Raw genomic sequence first — 14,079 nt, forward strand, 5'->3', positions numbered from 1 at the left:
CATTCTAAAAATACGTCCGGCCTCCGATACTTGCAGCCTTCTTTTTGGCCCGTGAGCGACAAAAGGTTGCGACCCTCAAACCAGAGAAATAACCAGTGAATATGCTATAATGAGTACGGCGCTGCGTATGGAGACGTTTCTCAACCTGGGTTCGATTGGACCCCTAGCGTTTGGTGCAGCTATTCGGCGCCTAGTGCAGGAGCCATAGCTGTAATATCTTAGACACGCCTATGATATTTCGTGAGAAACTAAAAATACATTTATTTTCGGCTTTTTAAAACACTGCTTGAAAGTTGACAACCTCATTTAATCCAGATATAAATTTGTCGTTGTCATTTGTCTGGTATTCATCACTGAACAAGATGAAAGCTTATCAAGTCTAGCCAGCAGAGCAAGTATGTAATCTTTTGAGTCTTCATTTGCATATTTACGATCAATTTAAGTATCTTTTGTTCACCATCTCCTCCGGTAAAAACCAAACACCCCCGCTAACGTTGAGAATAATAAATTTGTAATTATTGTGTCAGAGTTGGGTTAGAATTGCAGATTGTGCTGTAAATACAAATTTACAAATTGTTCTTCACCCTAACTAGAAAATTACTTATTTGTTTTTTCAAAACATAGCTAAAAACGGGCCGTGACATTTATTCGAATCCGTCTATCGTAGCTGTTTACCAATGGTTGTTCGTATAGCCGAAATATGACTTGGCATACACTTAGTTATTATGGTATACCCGGTTGAATATCAACGCACTAAAAGATCAAGATCTCCAGCGCCATTAGTGTTTATTTCTTCATTGCTGACACGTATTGCACCTTTTCGTTTGTCAACGTTGCAAACGTCTCATTTCATTACTCGCATTTGATGTGTTTCTTTATTATCTGTAGACCGAGCCGAGAAGGTTTCTGTCTACTGCAATTTGCGTGTTTACATCGTTATTGTATCGCCTCGCGTTTGGAATGAAATTGTAAATGTACACAGCTAGTTTGCTGTTGCAATGCGTTACTTCCATGGCTATTTAGCATTAGGAAAAGCTGTATCATATTAATTATAGTGGTCTAAATATGGTTTTCTTTGTTACATGCTTATTCAACTTGCTAATAGTTTAAAATTTGCTGCATTGAACTCTGGATTATTGAACTGCAGTTTGTGAATCTGTCCTGCGTTGTGATTGTTTTGGGAAATATTCTTGGTGAGTTTTCTGTATTTCATTGCATTTGGCTTGTTATGTAGTAGTCTTATTTGGATAAAATACTGTCGGTATTATATTTATTGCCACAATTAATGCTGTAGGGTTAAGTACTGTTACTGTAGTGCTTATTTGTTCATGTTTATTTCAGTGTTCTGCAGTTACATAAAAGACTCGATATATTGTAGACCTTGGCTGAAAACAGTCGGTAAGCGATATAATTTGATTGCATGTTGGTTATTTTTGCGGCAAATTCATAGTATTTATAGTGTATTTTGTTTTCTTCAGAAAACCTCTCTCTCTATCTCAACTCTATCTATCTGTATTCGTCATTTGTTTCCGTAATCCATTTGGCTCCATCTGACATCTCGATTGTATATTTTTTGCTGAGCAAGTGCTTGATAATTTCACGTCGCATTACAATTCTCTTGTGTTTAAAGTTGCGTATTGTGGGCTTGTGGACTTCAAGCTTACTTATCTCAGTTATAAGACGGGATAATTTGGAGAGGATTGTCTGGACCGAACATAGACAAATATTGCTGTATTGGGATAGACTAGAGCGTTTAGACTGGAAAATATTGGCGCACGGTTCAGCGCCCTTCGTCTTTGTGCAGCAAGCAGGGTGCATAAGGTCACACCCCGTCAAGCTTCTACAATAATTGTAATTTTGTGGAATTCGGCAAAAGTTTTTTTTGTATAATAATTATAAACTTATAGCAGAAAGATTGCGTTTTTTCGTTACCCCATTTGCCAGTTTGGGCACCAATGCGCCCATCGTTTCCAATGGCAAAGTCTATTGCAAACAGACCATTTTCATTTCGTAGAATCGCGCCATGTATTTAACTATTTTGCCCAACAAAACTGTAATTTGGCGTTAAAAAGGTGGACACAATTATTCTGAACAATTCACTAACTGGACCAATAACCAGTGAATAAGGTGTTACTAGTACAACAGCACTGTCTATATCGGTGTTTCTTAACTTGGGTCCGATTGTATCCCTAGAGTTCGGGGATGCTGTACCGGGGGTTCGATGAAAGTCCTCTGAAATAATTTGACGAACCCATTTTTCAACCAGCTTTTAACTTAAGTAAAATTCACAAAATTCCACTGCAGATATGAAAACTTCCACGTTTAACTCTTTAACTTGGAATTCGTGATTAGGCAGAAATATTTTATAGTAACAAGTTACGATTAGAACTTTACACTCTTTTTGCGCCGGAAACCAAAGTCGTCAATGGTAGTAGCTATAGCTGTCATTAACTAGATACGTCACTGATAATTTGAGAATTAACTAAAAATACGTTTATTTTCAGCTTTCTGAAACACTGATTGAAACTTAGCAATGCAGTACATCATTTCATCAAAAGAAATGCCTCTTCATTTGTCTGGTATTCATCACTGAACAAGATTAAAGCCTATTAAATCTGGCCAGCAGAGCAAGTATGTAATCGAAATATTTTAATTTTCTTCAGTCTTATTTGCATATTTAGGTTCAATCTAAGGATCTTTTGCACAACTCCTATAGATTGCGCTAGAGAAAATAATAACTTTTCAATTTGTTCCTAACTAGATAGGCTTTAATTTGAAACTTAGTGTCGAAGGTGTACGACAGACCCCAATCAAATATACTAAAATAGTGCTCTTGAATGTTTTACTATGTGTTCAAATATTTTTCAATTTTTGTTTTCTTCGTATATATATATATACCTCGCAAATACCTAAGGTTATTTATTAATATCACCTGGAAAAAAGTTGTTTTGTGAAGTCATGATGGAAGTCTTAATCTGATCACAAGATAATATGTGTGAAAAATTAACAAACTACGTCAAAATTCACGTTGCTGTATGACTAAAGATTGTGCTCATAAAAAACGTAGCCGCGGACTTTTTCTTCGTATCTCTCCGCAAAAATTATTTTTTTGCATATTATAGTTTCTACTCGCTCATGTAATTTATCTCGCAAAAGCTGTGTCCGTGGATAAATAAACACTTTATGAATTAGTGAGTCCCACTGTTGAACGGCACCTGTGCGCGTTGAAAAACACAAAACGGGCCGAGAATTTGATTATTTAAATCAGACTATAGCTCTAGTGTTCCATCGTATACCAATTGTTATATGTATACCCGGGACCTGACTTGGTAAACACTCGAGTAAAGTGTTTACCCGGTTGAATAACACCGCACCAAAATATCATTCCTACTAGGTAATATTTGTAGTAATGTTGGGAAATCTGCAACATTTTTTTTTGGCAGAAAAATTGCATTTCTTCGTTTCTATTTTTGCCAGTTTATGCCCCAATGCGCGCTCATACGTTTTTTTTTATAACAAAGTCTATTAGAACCCCACCATTTTCACAAGATATTATGTGTGCTGAATTAACAAAAAAGTTGAAGATTTACGTCATTCATGACAGAAAGTTGAGGATAGTTTCCGGTAAACCCTCATGCTCAGGAGGCATAATCGATGCTGGGTCGAAAGAGATGCCCCCTATTAAGCTTAGTTGTTGCATTATCTCGGAGGGAAAAACTTCTTCCAAAGCTTCAGAACTTTAATAATTTGCAGCTAAAAAGAATAGATAAAAGAGTGATGATAAAAATATATGCATATAGACGACAAATAATTGGAATGGTCAGTGTCAGCAGAATAGGAAAATAAATAATTACGCTATAGCGACTTATTCGTCTTGTCGTACCAAGATTTTGGAATTGATTGATTGGTTCATTAATCATTAGTTGTTAGCGGTAATAAAATATCGAAAGTACAATTTCTATCTAATGAAATACTATTGAACAAATAGGTTTGGGATTCAAATCAAAATTTGTCCGCAAAAGCTTTTACACATGTAATCCTTACAACAGATTTTTAAGATTGGTAGATTTATTATTGTTACTGTAGTTTCTGTATGCAATTGTATAGACTTTTTTAAACCAATAAATAAATGCAGGTTTTAGGAGTTTGAAAATACGACTTTCTCACAAACAATAAAGAGAGACCACAGAATAGATTGATTTTCGACTCCGCGATTCTGAAGTTTGGTCCATCGAAGATTGAAAATACATCTCTGACACCATAGTCATGCCTTGTGGCACAACCAGTTGCAAAAAATGCATAGTCAATAATCCCACCTTTTCTTCTGGCGGACATTGAAATAAACTTTCAAAATTGGCAAAAATATTTTTGCTTATTGTTGAAATGGAAAGATCTTTATCCTGTCCTATTTGACGCCATGCTTTGCATACAACGACGTGCATTACGTAAAGACCGGTGACTTTGTATTCAGGACGAGACTGTAAAAATAATAGAGTGCTGTGTCTAAACAAATGCGTGTGATAAATCAAACAAAGGTTTATTTACAAACAGATGGATCATATGTTTAACGTATCATCCATTACAATCTGCTTTTTCAAAGCATAATGAGAAGCATTTATATCGGAAACCAATTAATAATTTAATGAAATTTTGACATGGTAATAATGGTTACTGTAAACAAAAACATAAAAGTCATTAAAAACTATTGAAAAAATTATCAGTGAATGAAATTTTTGATCAGATTGAAAATTCAGCATCGTTTTTATCAAAAATATGAGTTGTTTTTTAGATGTAAATTTGGTAATATATGAATAATGGTATTGTCTATATTCTGTTTCTTGCTACTTATTTCTACATTAATTTTTTTTAACATTCTATGTAGTCTGGAAAGCGTTGTTCACTTCGTCCAAGCTAGCTGTTAGAGCATTGTAACGTCATGGTCACAGATAATAAATAGAACTCGGGTATAGGCTTGGAATTTATCGCACTTACCAGATTGAACCAAATTACAAACTCGTTTCGCGGGCCGCACAATTTTTCTTTGAGGACCGCATTTGGCCCGCGGGCCGCAGGTTGCACACCCCTGTTCTAAATGAACTACAAGCTTTCATACTGCCATTCCATTAGTCCACTACTCATAACTTTCAGCTTTCAAAAACTCCGATATGTTAAAATGTGTATGTTAAAGTGATTGAGTGTCAAAGCGTGTGCATGTGCTTGACTAGGAAATAACATAACTAAGTTACCACTTTACATTGTGGTGTTACTGAAGGTTCGTTATCTTGAGCTCGAAACTATTCATATCCAAGATGAAATCGGATTATATATGCGAGTCTGGCAAACTATAAGCAGAGGACAGTTTCCCAGAATAAACCAAATTTTTCCGGTATTTCTAATACTTTAGTTCTTATCATACTAACATTACATTTAAACAATAACCGGGGAGTAAAAGAAATTTTCCCAGGTCCACTTTTCCCAGGCGTTATCTTATTGAAAATGCTCTACGCTAGGACCAATTAGTCAGATAAAAATCGAATCCAAAAGTACCTATTTAATAATTCCAGAATTTTAAGTGTGGCAAAAATTCCTTCAGTATTTTTGGACATTCCACAGGAAGAAAATTTAAAAAAGCAGAAACGAGGTTATAAGCCTGGGTTGACTGAAAATATACGTGCATTTCGGAAAACGCATTCCAAAGGCATGCAAAAAGTGTGCTATGCAGTAAATTGGAGACACTGGAAGATCTGAAATACCATATCACTAAACACATCAGAAGTTGTGATACCCATCATTTATGCCAGTCCGGACATTTGATTACAGACTTCAGTGTTAAAGGTATTAAAAACTAATTCGTGACCACATCTAACAAAAAAGCAAAGACTCTCGTCTTTTTCATCTCATTGGCACTCATGAGTCACCTGGAATGAATATTCAAAATAAAAGATATCTTCTATTCATTTAATAATCTCTTGTCATTTTTTTACTCAATATTTTTTTAGAATTGCACACATAAACAGGTATGTCATCATCAATCAATAATTTTATTTGACACACAGACGATTATTCTGTCGGGACTGCATTATCCAATTCAAAAAAACAATTAGCATTGCGTAGAAGCTGGACTGTAATTGTGAAACATAAACCAAGGATATCTCGTCAATGACTTTCATTTTAGTCACCCTGCAGTTATTTAATCGATTTTGAAAGTCGGAACTAATAGACGAAAGACCAGCCACCGGATTAGTGGATTGGTCTTCTAATAATTAGAAACAATTCAAGTAAATAGAAGAAAACCATGTTTATACAAAAATGTTTCTAGACAATAACATTACACTCATGATGATTACCCGCCGTTCCTGAACTTGGCCTTTATCGCGATGGTCCTGGACTTGGCCTTGGTTGAAAAGGTACTGGCTTTGATCAGTATAATCGGAATCGCGGAATTCCTCGACTTGTTCTGGGGGGTCCTGGACCTGTTCTGGGAGGTCTTTGTCGTGGTCGAGCGGGCTCAGGATTTGTCTTTCGTCCGGACGGTCCTGGCTCTGGTCTTGTTCGTAACCATTCGGGTCCATGTCTTGGTCACGATCCTGGTCCTGAAATACGAAGTTGATATTGAGGACCTCTTCACAAGTCTAATCCTTTCTATCCAAACTTTTTTTTTATTTTTATAATATATAATATATATTTTTTAAATTTTAATCATGCATTTTGCATGTTACCGACCAAGAGGCACACCAGGTTAATTGATTGTAATCAACCATTGTAATTGGAATATTGTGACGAGCTAACTGCAAACCTCAACAAAACAAATCAAAAAATATAATTTAGTTGAAATATAAAAAAAAATATATATATACAAGCTTGATTGTCGCAGAAATAAGTTGCGTTCTAGTCGACATTCAGCATTGCCAAGAACGCCACGTTGATGAGGGTGAAGTAATCTCTAAATTTACAGTAAGCGATTTTGAAAGTCGGAACTAATTGTAAAGTTGACAATACAACTCAGTTCAAAGTCAATACATCGATTCATACAGATTAACAAAACCACACACTAATAATGAGCATGCTGCCCAAACAGTAAAAACAGAAGTCAAAACACAATAGAAAATTATTCACGCCTGAGCGAACATAATAAAGGAAGCAAAACGAAAGTGAAAGAATGCAGTGCTTGAAATGAATAAAGCAGAACAGTAACAAATTCACTGTGTTTTATTTTAAGTTTAGGAAACACGTAATTGTCCGAGGGTAAGCGTTTGAACGAGTCGTTCAAGAGATGCCCCTTTTTTGGTAAGAACATCAGCCAATTGTTTTTTCGATTCGACCCAGCTTATGCTGTTGATTTCTTTGTTTTGAATCATCTCCTTCAGCATCCCTATTTCAACTCGTAAGCGTTTGTTGGAAACATTTTTACTGGATCGGAGTGCTTCACATAGTGATCGATTGTCGGTTATGACATCGAGTTGAAGGCTTTTGAGTTTTCCAAAATATATCTCCGCAAACATATCTTTGATAAAAACAGCATTGTCAACTGCGTCTGACAATGACAGTGTTTCCGCTGTGAGAGTACTTTTGTCAACGCGACGAATCCTCTTGGACTGCCAGCTTAGCAGAGAGCATTCATTATTTTCTCCAACAGCATTGTCAACTGCGTCTGACAATGACAGTGTTTCCGCTGTGAGAGTACTTTTGGCAACGCGACGAATCCTCTTGGACTGCCAGCTTAGCAGAGAGCTTCATTATTTTCTCCAACCAAGAACACCAAATTGCCACCTTGGCTTCCACCATCTCTCAGGTTACCATAAGCAGCATCAGCGAAGACGACAATCTTTAATAATTCATCATTTCCTAAATTTTTGTATTTCAATGATAATTGCTGGTTTTTCAGTCTTCTTATTATCTTGTTTATATAGAGCAAATCTTTTTTCTTCCCATCTTTAGGGTTAGAAGCAAGCTGACAAACATCATAGCTCACGTCGGGACGTGTCTGATTGCTTGCCCAAAGAAGACGACCAATATTCGCTCTTAAAATATCTATTTGAGAAGACGAAAGACACTCTGCATCCTCTGAGGTCACTTTTATGGTCTCAAGGTTTTTTACATACAATTCTTGATTGATCAATATTTCATCGGCTGATTGTTGTATGTCTAGTCCCAAATATTTGAATGCCTCGTTTTTCTCCGAGCTAATTAGAAATGTTGACCTCAGTTTCGAAATCAAATTGTTCTCAAAATACTCTGTGCCAGACCACAGAATATCATCAACATGAACCCCAGCTATTCCTTGTAATTCCCCATTGCAGTATACATAGAATACTGCTGAATCAGATGCTGATACTTTTGCTCCTTGGTCAACGAGAAACTTCTTTAGTCGATTGTACCATTTGAGTGATGCATCACTTAACCCATAAACACATTTGTTTAGTTTCCATAGCTTGGTAGTTCCAGCCTCTTTGGGAGGCTTAAAAAATATTTCTCTATCCACACAATTTCCCTGTGAGAAAGCTGTTTTAATGTCAATCGTATGAAGCTTCCATTTCTTTTGTGCGACAATGGCAATAAGAACCCTGAGTGAATCTTTTGAACAGGTGGGCGATTCTTTAGCAATATCGTCAGTTTGCTCTTCAAAGCCTCTTGCGACAAGTCTGGCTTTGGGAATGATTCCATCTTCAGTATCTTTCATTGAACACACCCATCGTACGGAAATTGTTGGTTGACCAACATTTTCGACTTCATTGTAGACCTTATTTTGTCTCCAGCTTTTCAACTCTTGCCTTCTTTGCTTCTAGAAAGTCAACATTTTCCAAGACCAACACATCTTCATGAGTGTTTTCATCCATTTCCTTCTCGTTCAGATTTTCCACTTATCAAAATCTACGTACCCAGATTTTCCTCTAAAACTTTCTGGATTACAATATTCAACATTGTAGCTTTTCCCATATTTCCCGGTTGATTTACCTGCACGACTAAGGATTTTGGCTTCATAGTCTTCACCAGCTAATGTAAAAGAGACAATTTTGCCTTTAGTCAAGTTGAGATTACGTCTGCCACCAGTTGCTGCTTGAACTGGATTGCCAATTGCACTTTGGTCATTATCCATATTTTCAGAATCATTGCTTTCATTTGAAATTTCTGGAACAGACTGTTCCTCATCTTCTATATGATCATTACCATTAGACGAAGCGTCAATTCCATCATTAGAATTTGTTGGAATGCAAACCTCCTTTGTCTGAGGAAAATCCTGAAGATAACGGTTGGCATGCTGGACTCTGCATGAATGTGCTCTGATTAGCTGTCCGCCATGTCGTATAAAAATAACCGGTCCATCTTGCCCAATTACTTTTGCAGGGCCCTTCCAACGTTTTTGATCCTCTCTCTTATAATAAACCTCTTCTCCCGTGAAGAATTCATCCCGAGTCTGTCGGGTGTGTGTTCGTAATGCTCTTCTTATTTTTTCGGAAGATTCTGATTCAATAACTGCTTTTTTGGCAGCTTGCATTGCAAATATATTTTTGGCTACAGTGAGACTTATAGATTCATATTCCAAGGCAGGTGGGTCATCATGAGTAACTGATGGCAAAGTGGGATTCCTTCCAAACACAAGCTGGTTAGGGCTGAAGCCATTGTTATTCACAAGTGAGTTTTTTGCGCTAACAGCCCAAGCAAGTGCAGTTTCCATATCACATTTCTCAGTTGCCTTAATCTTCATCAATGTTTCTGTCAATGTCCTATTGTGTCGCTCGCAGAGTCCATTAGACCACGGTGAGTATGCAGCTGTCGTCGTGAATGTTATATTAAAATTTCCACACATATCTTTGAACACTTCAGAATCAAATTCTCCGCCGTTGTCACTAAGAATACGAGCCGGACTTCCAAAAATGCTGATCCAATTTTGCATGAATTTCTTTACAATTGTTGATGAAAATTTATTTCTCACAATGGCAGCTCTACTGTATCGAGTGAAGTGATCAATCATATGCAAATACCACATATCAGAACCTAGCTGATGTAGATCGACCGCCACTGTTTGATTAAAATCATTTGCCCATGAAAGTCCTACAACTGGACGTGGCGAAGGTTTTTTGTAAACTTTACATATTTCACAGTCACTGACTGTTTCTTCAATCAGGCTCGAAAGATCTGCATTCCATTTTCCTGCATTCTGAATGAGCTTCTTTAATTTGTCTTGTGACGCATGGCCGAACTGTTTATGCAATTTTGTAATTTCAGTTTTCCCAAATTCCTTATGCCCAGTGCTTTCTGATGCAAGGATTTCATTACGACAACCAACTTCTGCCTTCATTTTAGGCAGTATATCTACCGCATAATGTCCATTGGTAGATAAATGCAACTTAAGATCTTGCTTGAGCATTACCGCACGATCGTTCTGCATGTCAAGTACAGTGCCTGCACGCTTTAGTGTGCTTTTGCTGAGTAACAATGGCAAGTTTTCTTCATTCACAATTTCAACCTCCATTCTCAGCAACGTTCGGCCAATTTGTACAGGAATTATAGCCTTTTTCTCAGTCTGAATTCCTTTCCCATCTCCAAATTTAAATCTCTTCATTGAAGGAAAAATCTCAACTCTGCTCGACAAGTTTTCGTTTAAGAGCCCATGATAATTCCTGAACCATTTTTTACCAGCTACTGTCTTCGTGCAAGCAGTATCTACTATTGCAGCCTTGGCAGCTTCAACTTCAAAAATATCTGAAGAATTTCCATCTGTTATCAAAACCATTTGTATTTGTTCGCAAACACCATCTTGCGCATCGGAACAATATACTTGATTCTTCTCATGTGGACATTGTTTGGCCCAGTGCATTTTTGATTCACAAATGGCACATCTAGATATATTTCCGTATTTGTCCCGTGGATTCAGTTGAGCTTTCACTGTCGATTCATGATGCTTGTATCGCTGCTTTGCTCCTCCGCCACTACCGGTGGCGTATCTCGATCTCTCTTTGAAAAATTCTTTCTTAAATTTTGGCCTACCAGTACCGGTATCACGAGTCACAAATGCATTTTCCTTTTTAATATTCGATGCAACATCATCTTCATCAAAATCATAATTCTTTTCATCGCCATCTTGCTTTGAAAGAATCCTTTTTAAGGCTGATTTCATAGATTCGAACTTCAAGTCGCTTCCAACAGTAAGAACCATTTGGCGCTGTTGATGAGTTAGGCCTGCAGCATCTAATATCTTAAAAGCCAGAATGGTATCTGGTAGCTTCATGTCATATTTTACAAGTTTAGCATACCGGTGTTCAAACTCCAGGATAAAATCCACCGTTGAAATATCAGAACTTTTCTGATATTTACTAAATAGCGTGTAGGCTAAATAGGCCTCATCAGTTTTCTCTGACTGAAATGCACCATCAAGTTTTCCAAGAAGTTTGTCCAACCCATCATCAGCTTTCAACTGTTCACTAGTTAACTCTGACACAGCTTTCTCAGCTTTATTATTTCCATCAAGCGACTGCAGACGCACCAAAATTGCCTGCTTTTCCTTTGGCACTTCTGTTATTAAAATCCACATGTCCAACTTATTTTTCCATTCTGCATAGCTAGTACCGCCTCCAAACCTTGGTGGTGGTATTTGTTTGGAAGTCATTTTCCTCTGCTACCATGTAAAATTGACAATACAACTCAGTTCAAAGTCAATACATCGATTCATACAGATTAACAAAACCACACACTAATAATGAGCATGCTGCCCAAACAGTAAAAACAGAAGACAAAACACAATAGAAAATTATTCACGCCTGAGCGAACATAATAAATGAAGCAAAACGAAAGTGAAAGAATGCAGTGCTTGAAATGAATAAAGCAGAACAGTAACACTAATAGACGAAAAACCAGCCACTGGATTAGTGGATTGGTCTTCTAATAATTAGAAACAATTCAAGTAAATAGAAGAAAACCATGTTTATACGAAAAATGTTTCTAGACAATTACATCACACTCATGATGATTACCCGCCGTTCCTGAACTTGGCCTTTATCGCGATGGTCCTGAACTTGACCTTGGTTGAAAAGGTACTGGCTTTGATCGTTATAGTCGGAATCGGGGAATTCCTCGACTTGTTCTGGGGGGTCCTGGACCTGTTTTGGGAGGTCTTTGTCGTGGTCGAGCGGGCTCAGGATTTGCCTTTCGTCCGGACGGTCCTGGCTCTGGTCTTGTTCGTAATCATTCGGGTCCATGTTTTGGTCACGATCCTGGTCCTGAATTACGAAGTTGATATTGAGGACCTCTTCACGAGTCTAATAATTTCTATCCAAACTTTTTTTTTATTTTTATAATATATAATATATATTTTTAAACTTTTAATCATGCATTTTGCATGTTACCGACCAAGAGGCACACCAGGTTAATTGATTGGAATAAACCATTGTAATTGGAATATTGTGACGAGCTAACTGCAAACCTCAACAAAACAAATCAAAAAATTTAATTTAGTTGAAATATAAAAAACAAATAATATATATAAAAAAGCTTGATTGTCGCGAAATAAGTTGCGTTCTAGTCGACACTAACTATCCGATAGCCGCTGGTCTAGCACTTCCAAGAACACCACGTTAATGAGGGTGAACTAATCTCTAAATTATTTACAGTAAGCGATTTTGAAAGTCGGAACTAATGGACGAAAAACCAGCCACTGGATTAGTGGATTGGTCTCCTAATAATTAGAAACAATTCAAGTAAATAGAAGAAAACCATGTTTATACAAAAATGTTTCTAGACAATAACATTACACTCATGATGATTACCCGCCGTTCATGAACTTGGCCTTTATTGCGATGGTCCTGGACTTGGCCTTGGTTGAAAAGGTCCTGGCTTTGATCATTATAGTCGGAATCGGGGAATTCCTCGACTTGTTCTGGGGGGTCCTGGACTAGTTCTGGGAGGTCTTTGTCGTGGTCGAGGGGGCTCAGGATTTGCCTTTCGTCCGGACGGTCCTGGCTCTTGTCTTGTTCGTAACCATCCTGGTCCTGAAATACGAAGTTGATATTGAGGACCTCTTCACGAGTCTAATAATTTTTATCCAAACTTTTTTTTTATATAATATATATTTTTTAAATTTTAATCATGCATTTTGCATGTTACCGACCAAGAGGCACACCAGGTTAATTGATTGGAATCAACCATTGTAATTGGAATATTGTGACGAGCTAACTGCAATCCTCAACAAAACAAATCAAAAAATTTAATTTAGTTGAAATATAAAAAATATATATAGATACAAGCTTGATTGTCGCAGAACTAAGTTGCGTTCTAGTCGACATTCAGCATTGCCAAGAACACCACGTTGATGAGGGTGAACTAATCTCTAAATTTACAGTAAGCGATTTTGAAAGTCGGAACTAATGGACGAAAAACCAGCCACTGGATTAGTGGATTGGTCTTCTAATAATTAGAAACAAATCAAGTAAATAGAAGAAAACCATGTTTATACAAAAATGTTTCTAGACAATTACATCACACTCATGATGATTACCCGCCGTTCCTGAACTTGGCCTTTATCGCGATGGTCCTGAACTTGACCTTGGTTGAAAAGGTACTGGCTTTGATCGTTATAGTCGGAATCGGGGAATTCTTCGACTTGTTCTGGGGGGTCCTGGACCTGTTCTGGGAGGTCTTTGTCGTGGTCGAGCGGGCTCAGGATTTGCCTTTCGTCCGAACGGTTCTGGCTCTGGTCTTGTTCGTAACCATTTGGGTCCTGGTTTTGGTCGCGATCCTGGTCCTGAATTACGAAGTTGATATTGAGGACCTCTTCACGAGTCTAATAATTTCTATCCAAATTTTTTTTTTATATAATATATATTTTTTAAACTTTTAATCATGCATATTGCATGTTTTCGACCAAGAGGCACACCAGGTTAATTGATTGGAATCAACCATTGTAATTGGAATATTGTGACGAGCTAACTGCAAACCTCAACAAAACAAATCAAAAAATTTAATTTAGTTGAAATATAAAAAACAAATAATATATATAAAAAAGCTTGATTGTCGCGAAATAAGTTGCGTTCTAGTCGACACTAACTATCCGATAGCCGCTGGTCTAGCACTTCCAAGAACACC

General features: G+C 37.2%; 1 protein-coding gene and 1 long non-coding RNA gene across 2 annotated transcripts; one reads left to right on the top strand and one right to left on the bottom strand.

The window, feature by feature from the left end:
• Positions 1-795: 795 nt before the first annotated feature.
• Positions 796-2,416, top strand: LOC120328122 (uncharacterized). Its single transcript, XR_005567613.2, has 3 exons — positions 796-1,193; positions 1,342-1,398; positions 1,479-2,416. It is a non-coding gene; the product is annotated as an uncharacterized LOC120328122 (long non-coding RNA).
• Positions 2,417-3,872: 1,456 nt separating this feature from the next.
• On the bottom strand, positions 3,873-7,453 carry LOC120328375 (uncharacterized). Its single transcript, XM_078119565.1, has 3 exons — positions 6,858-7,453; positions 6,348-6,593; positions 3,873-4,478 (listed from the first exon to the last, which is right to left on the bottom strand). The coding sequence occupies exons 1-3, from the start codon at positions 6,897-6,899 to the stop codon at positions 4,164-4,166; spliced, it is 603 nt and encodes a 200-aa protein (XP_077975691.1). The 5' UTR covers positions 6,900-7,453; the 3' UTR covers positions 3,873-4,163.
• Positions 7,454-14,079: the final 6,626 nt, after the last annotated feature.

The sequence above is a fragment of the Styela clava genome, chromosome 13, assembly GCF_964204865.1.
Source record: "Styela clava chromosome 13, kaStyClav1.hap1.2, whole genome shotgun sequence".
NCBI classification, from domain to species: Eukaryota; Metazoa; Chordata; class Ascidiacea; order Stolidobranchia; family Styelidae; genus Styela; species Styela clava.

Excerpts from the sequence above, each read along its gene's own strand:
- LOC120328375 (XM_078119565.1), bottom strand. The coding sequence starts at position 6,899 with ATGTCGACTAGAACGCAACTTATTTCTGCGACAATCAAGCTT. Across the intron at positions 6,594-6,857 it reads TTTCTGCGACAATCAAGCTT|GACCAGGATCGTGACCAAGA; the intron begins GTATATATATAT and ends TTCGTATTTCAG. Across the intron at positions 4,479-6,347 it reads GCCAAGTTCAGGAACGGCGG|TCTCGTCCTGAATACAAAGT; the intron begins GTAATCATCATG and ends TTATTTTTACAG.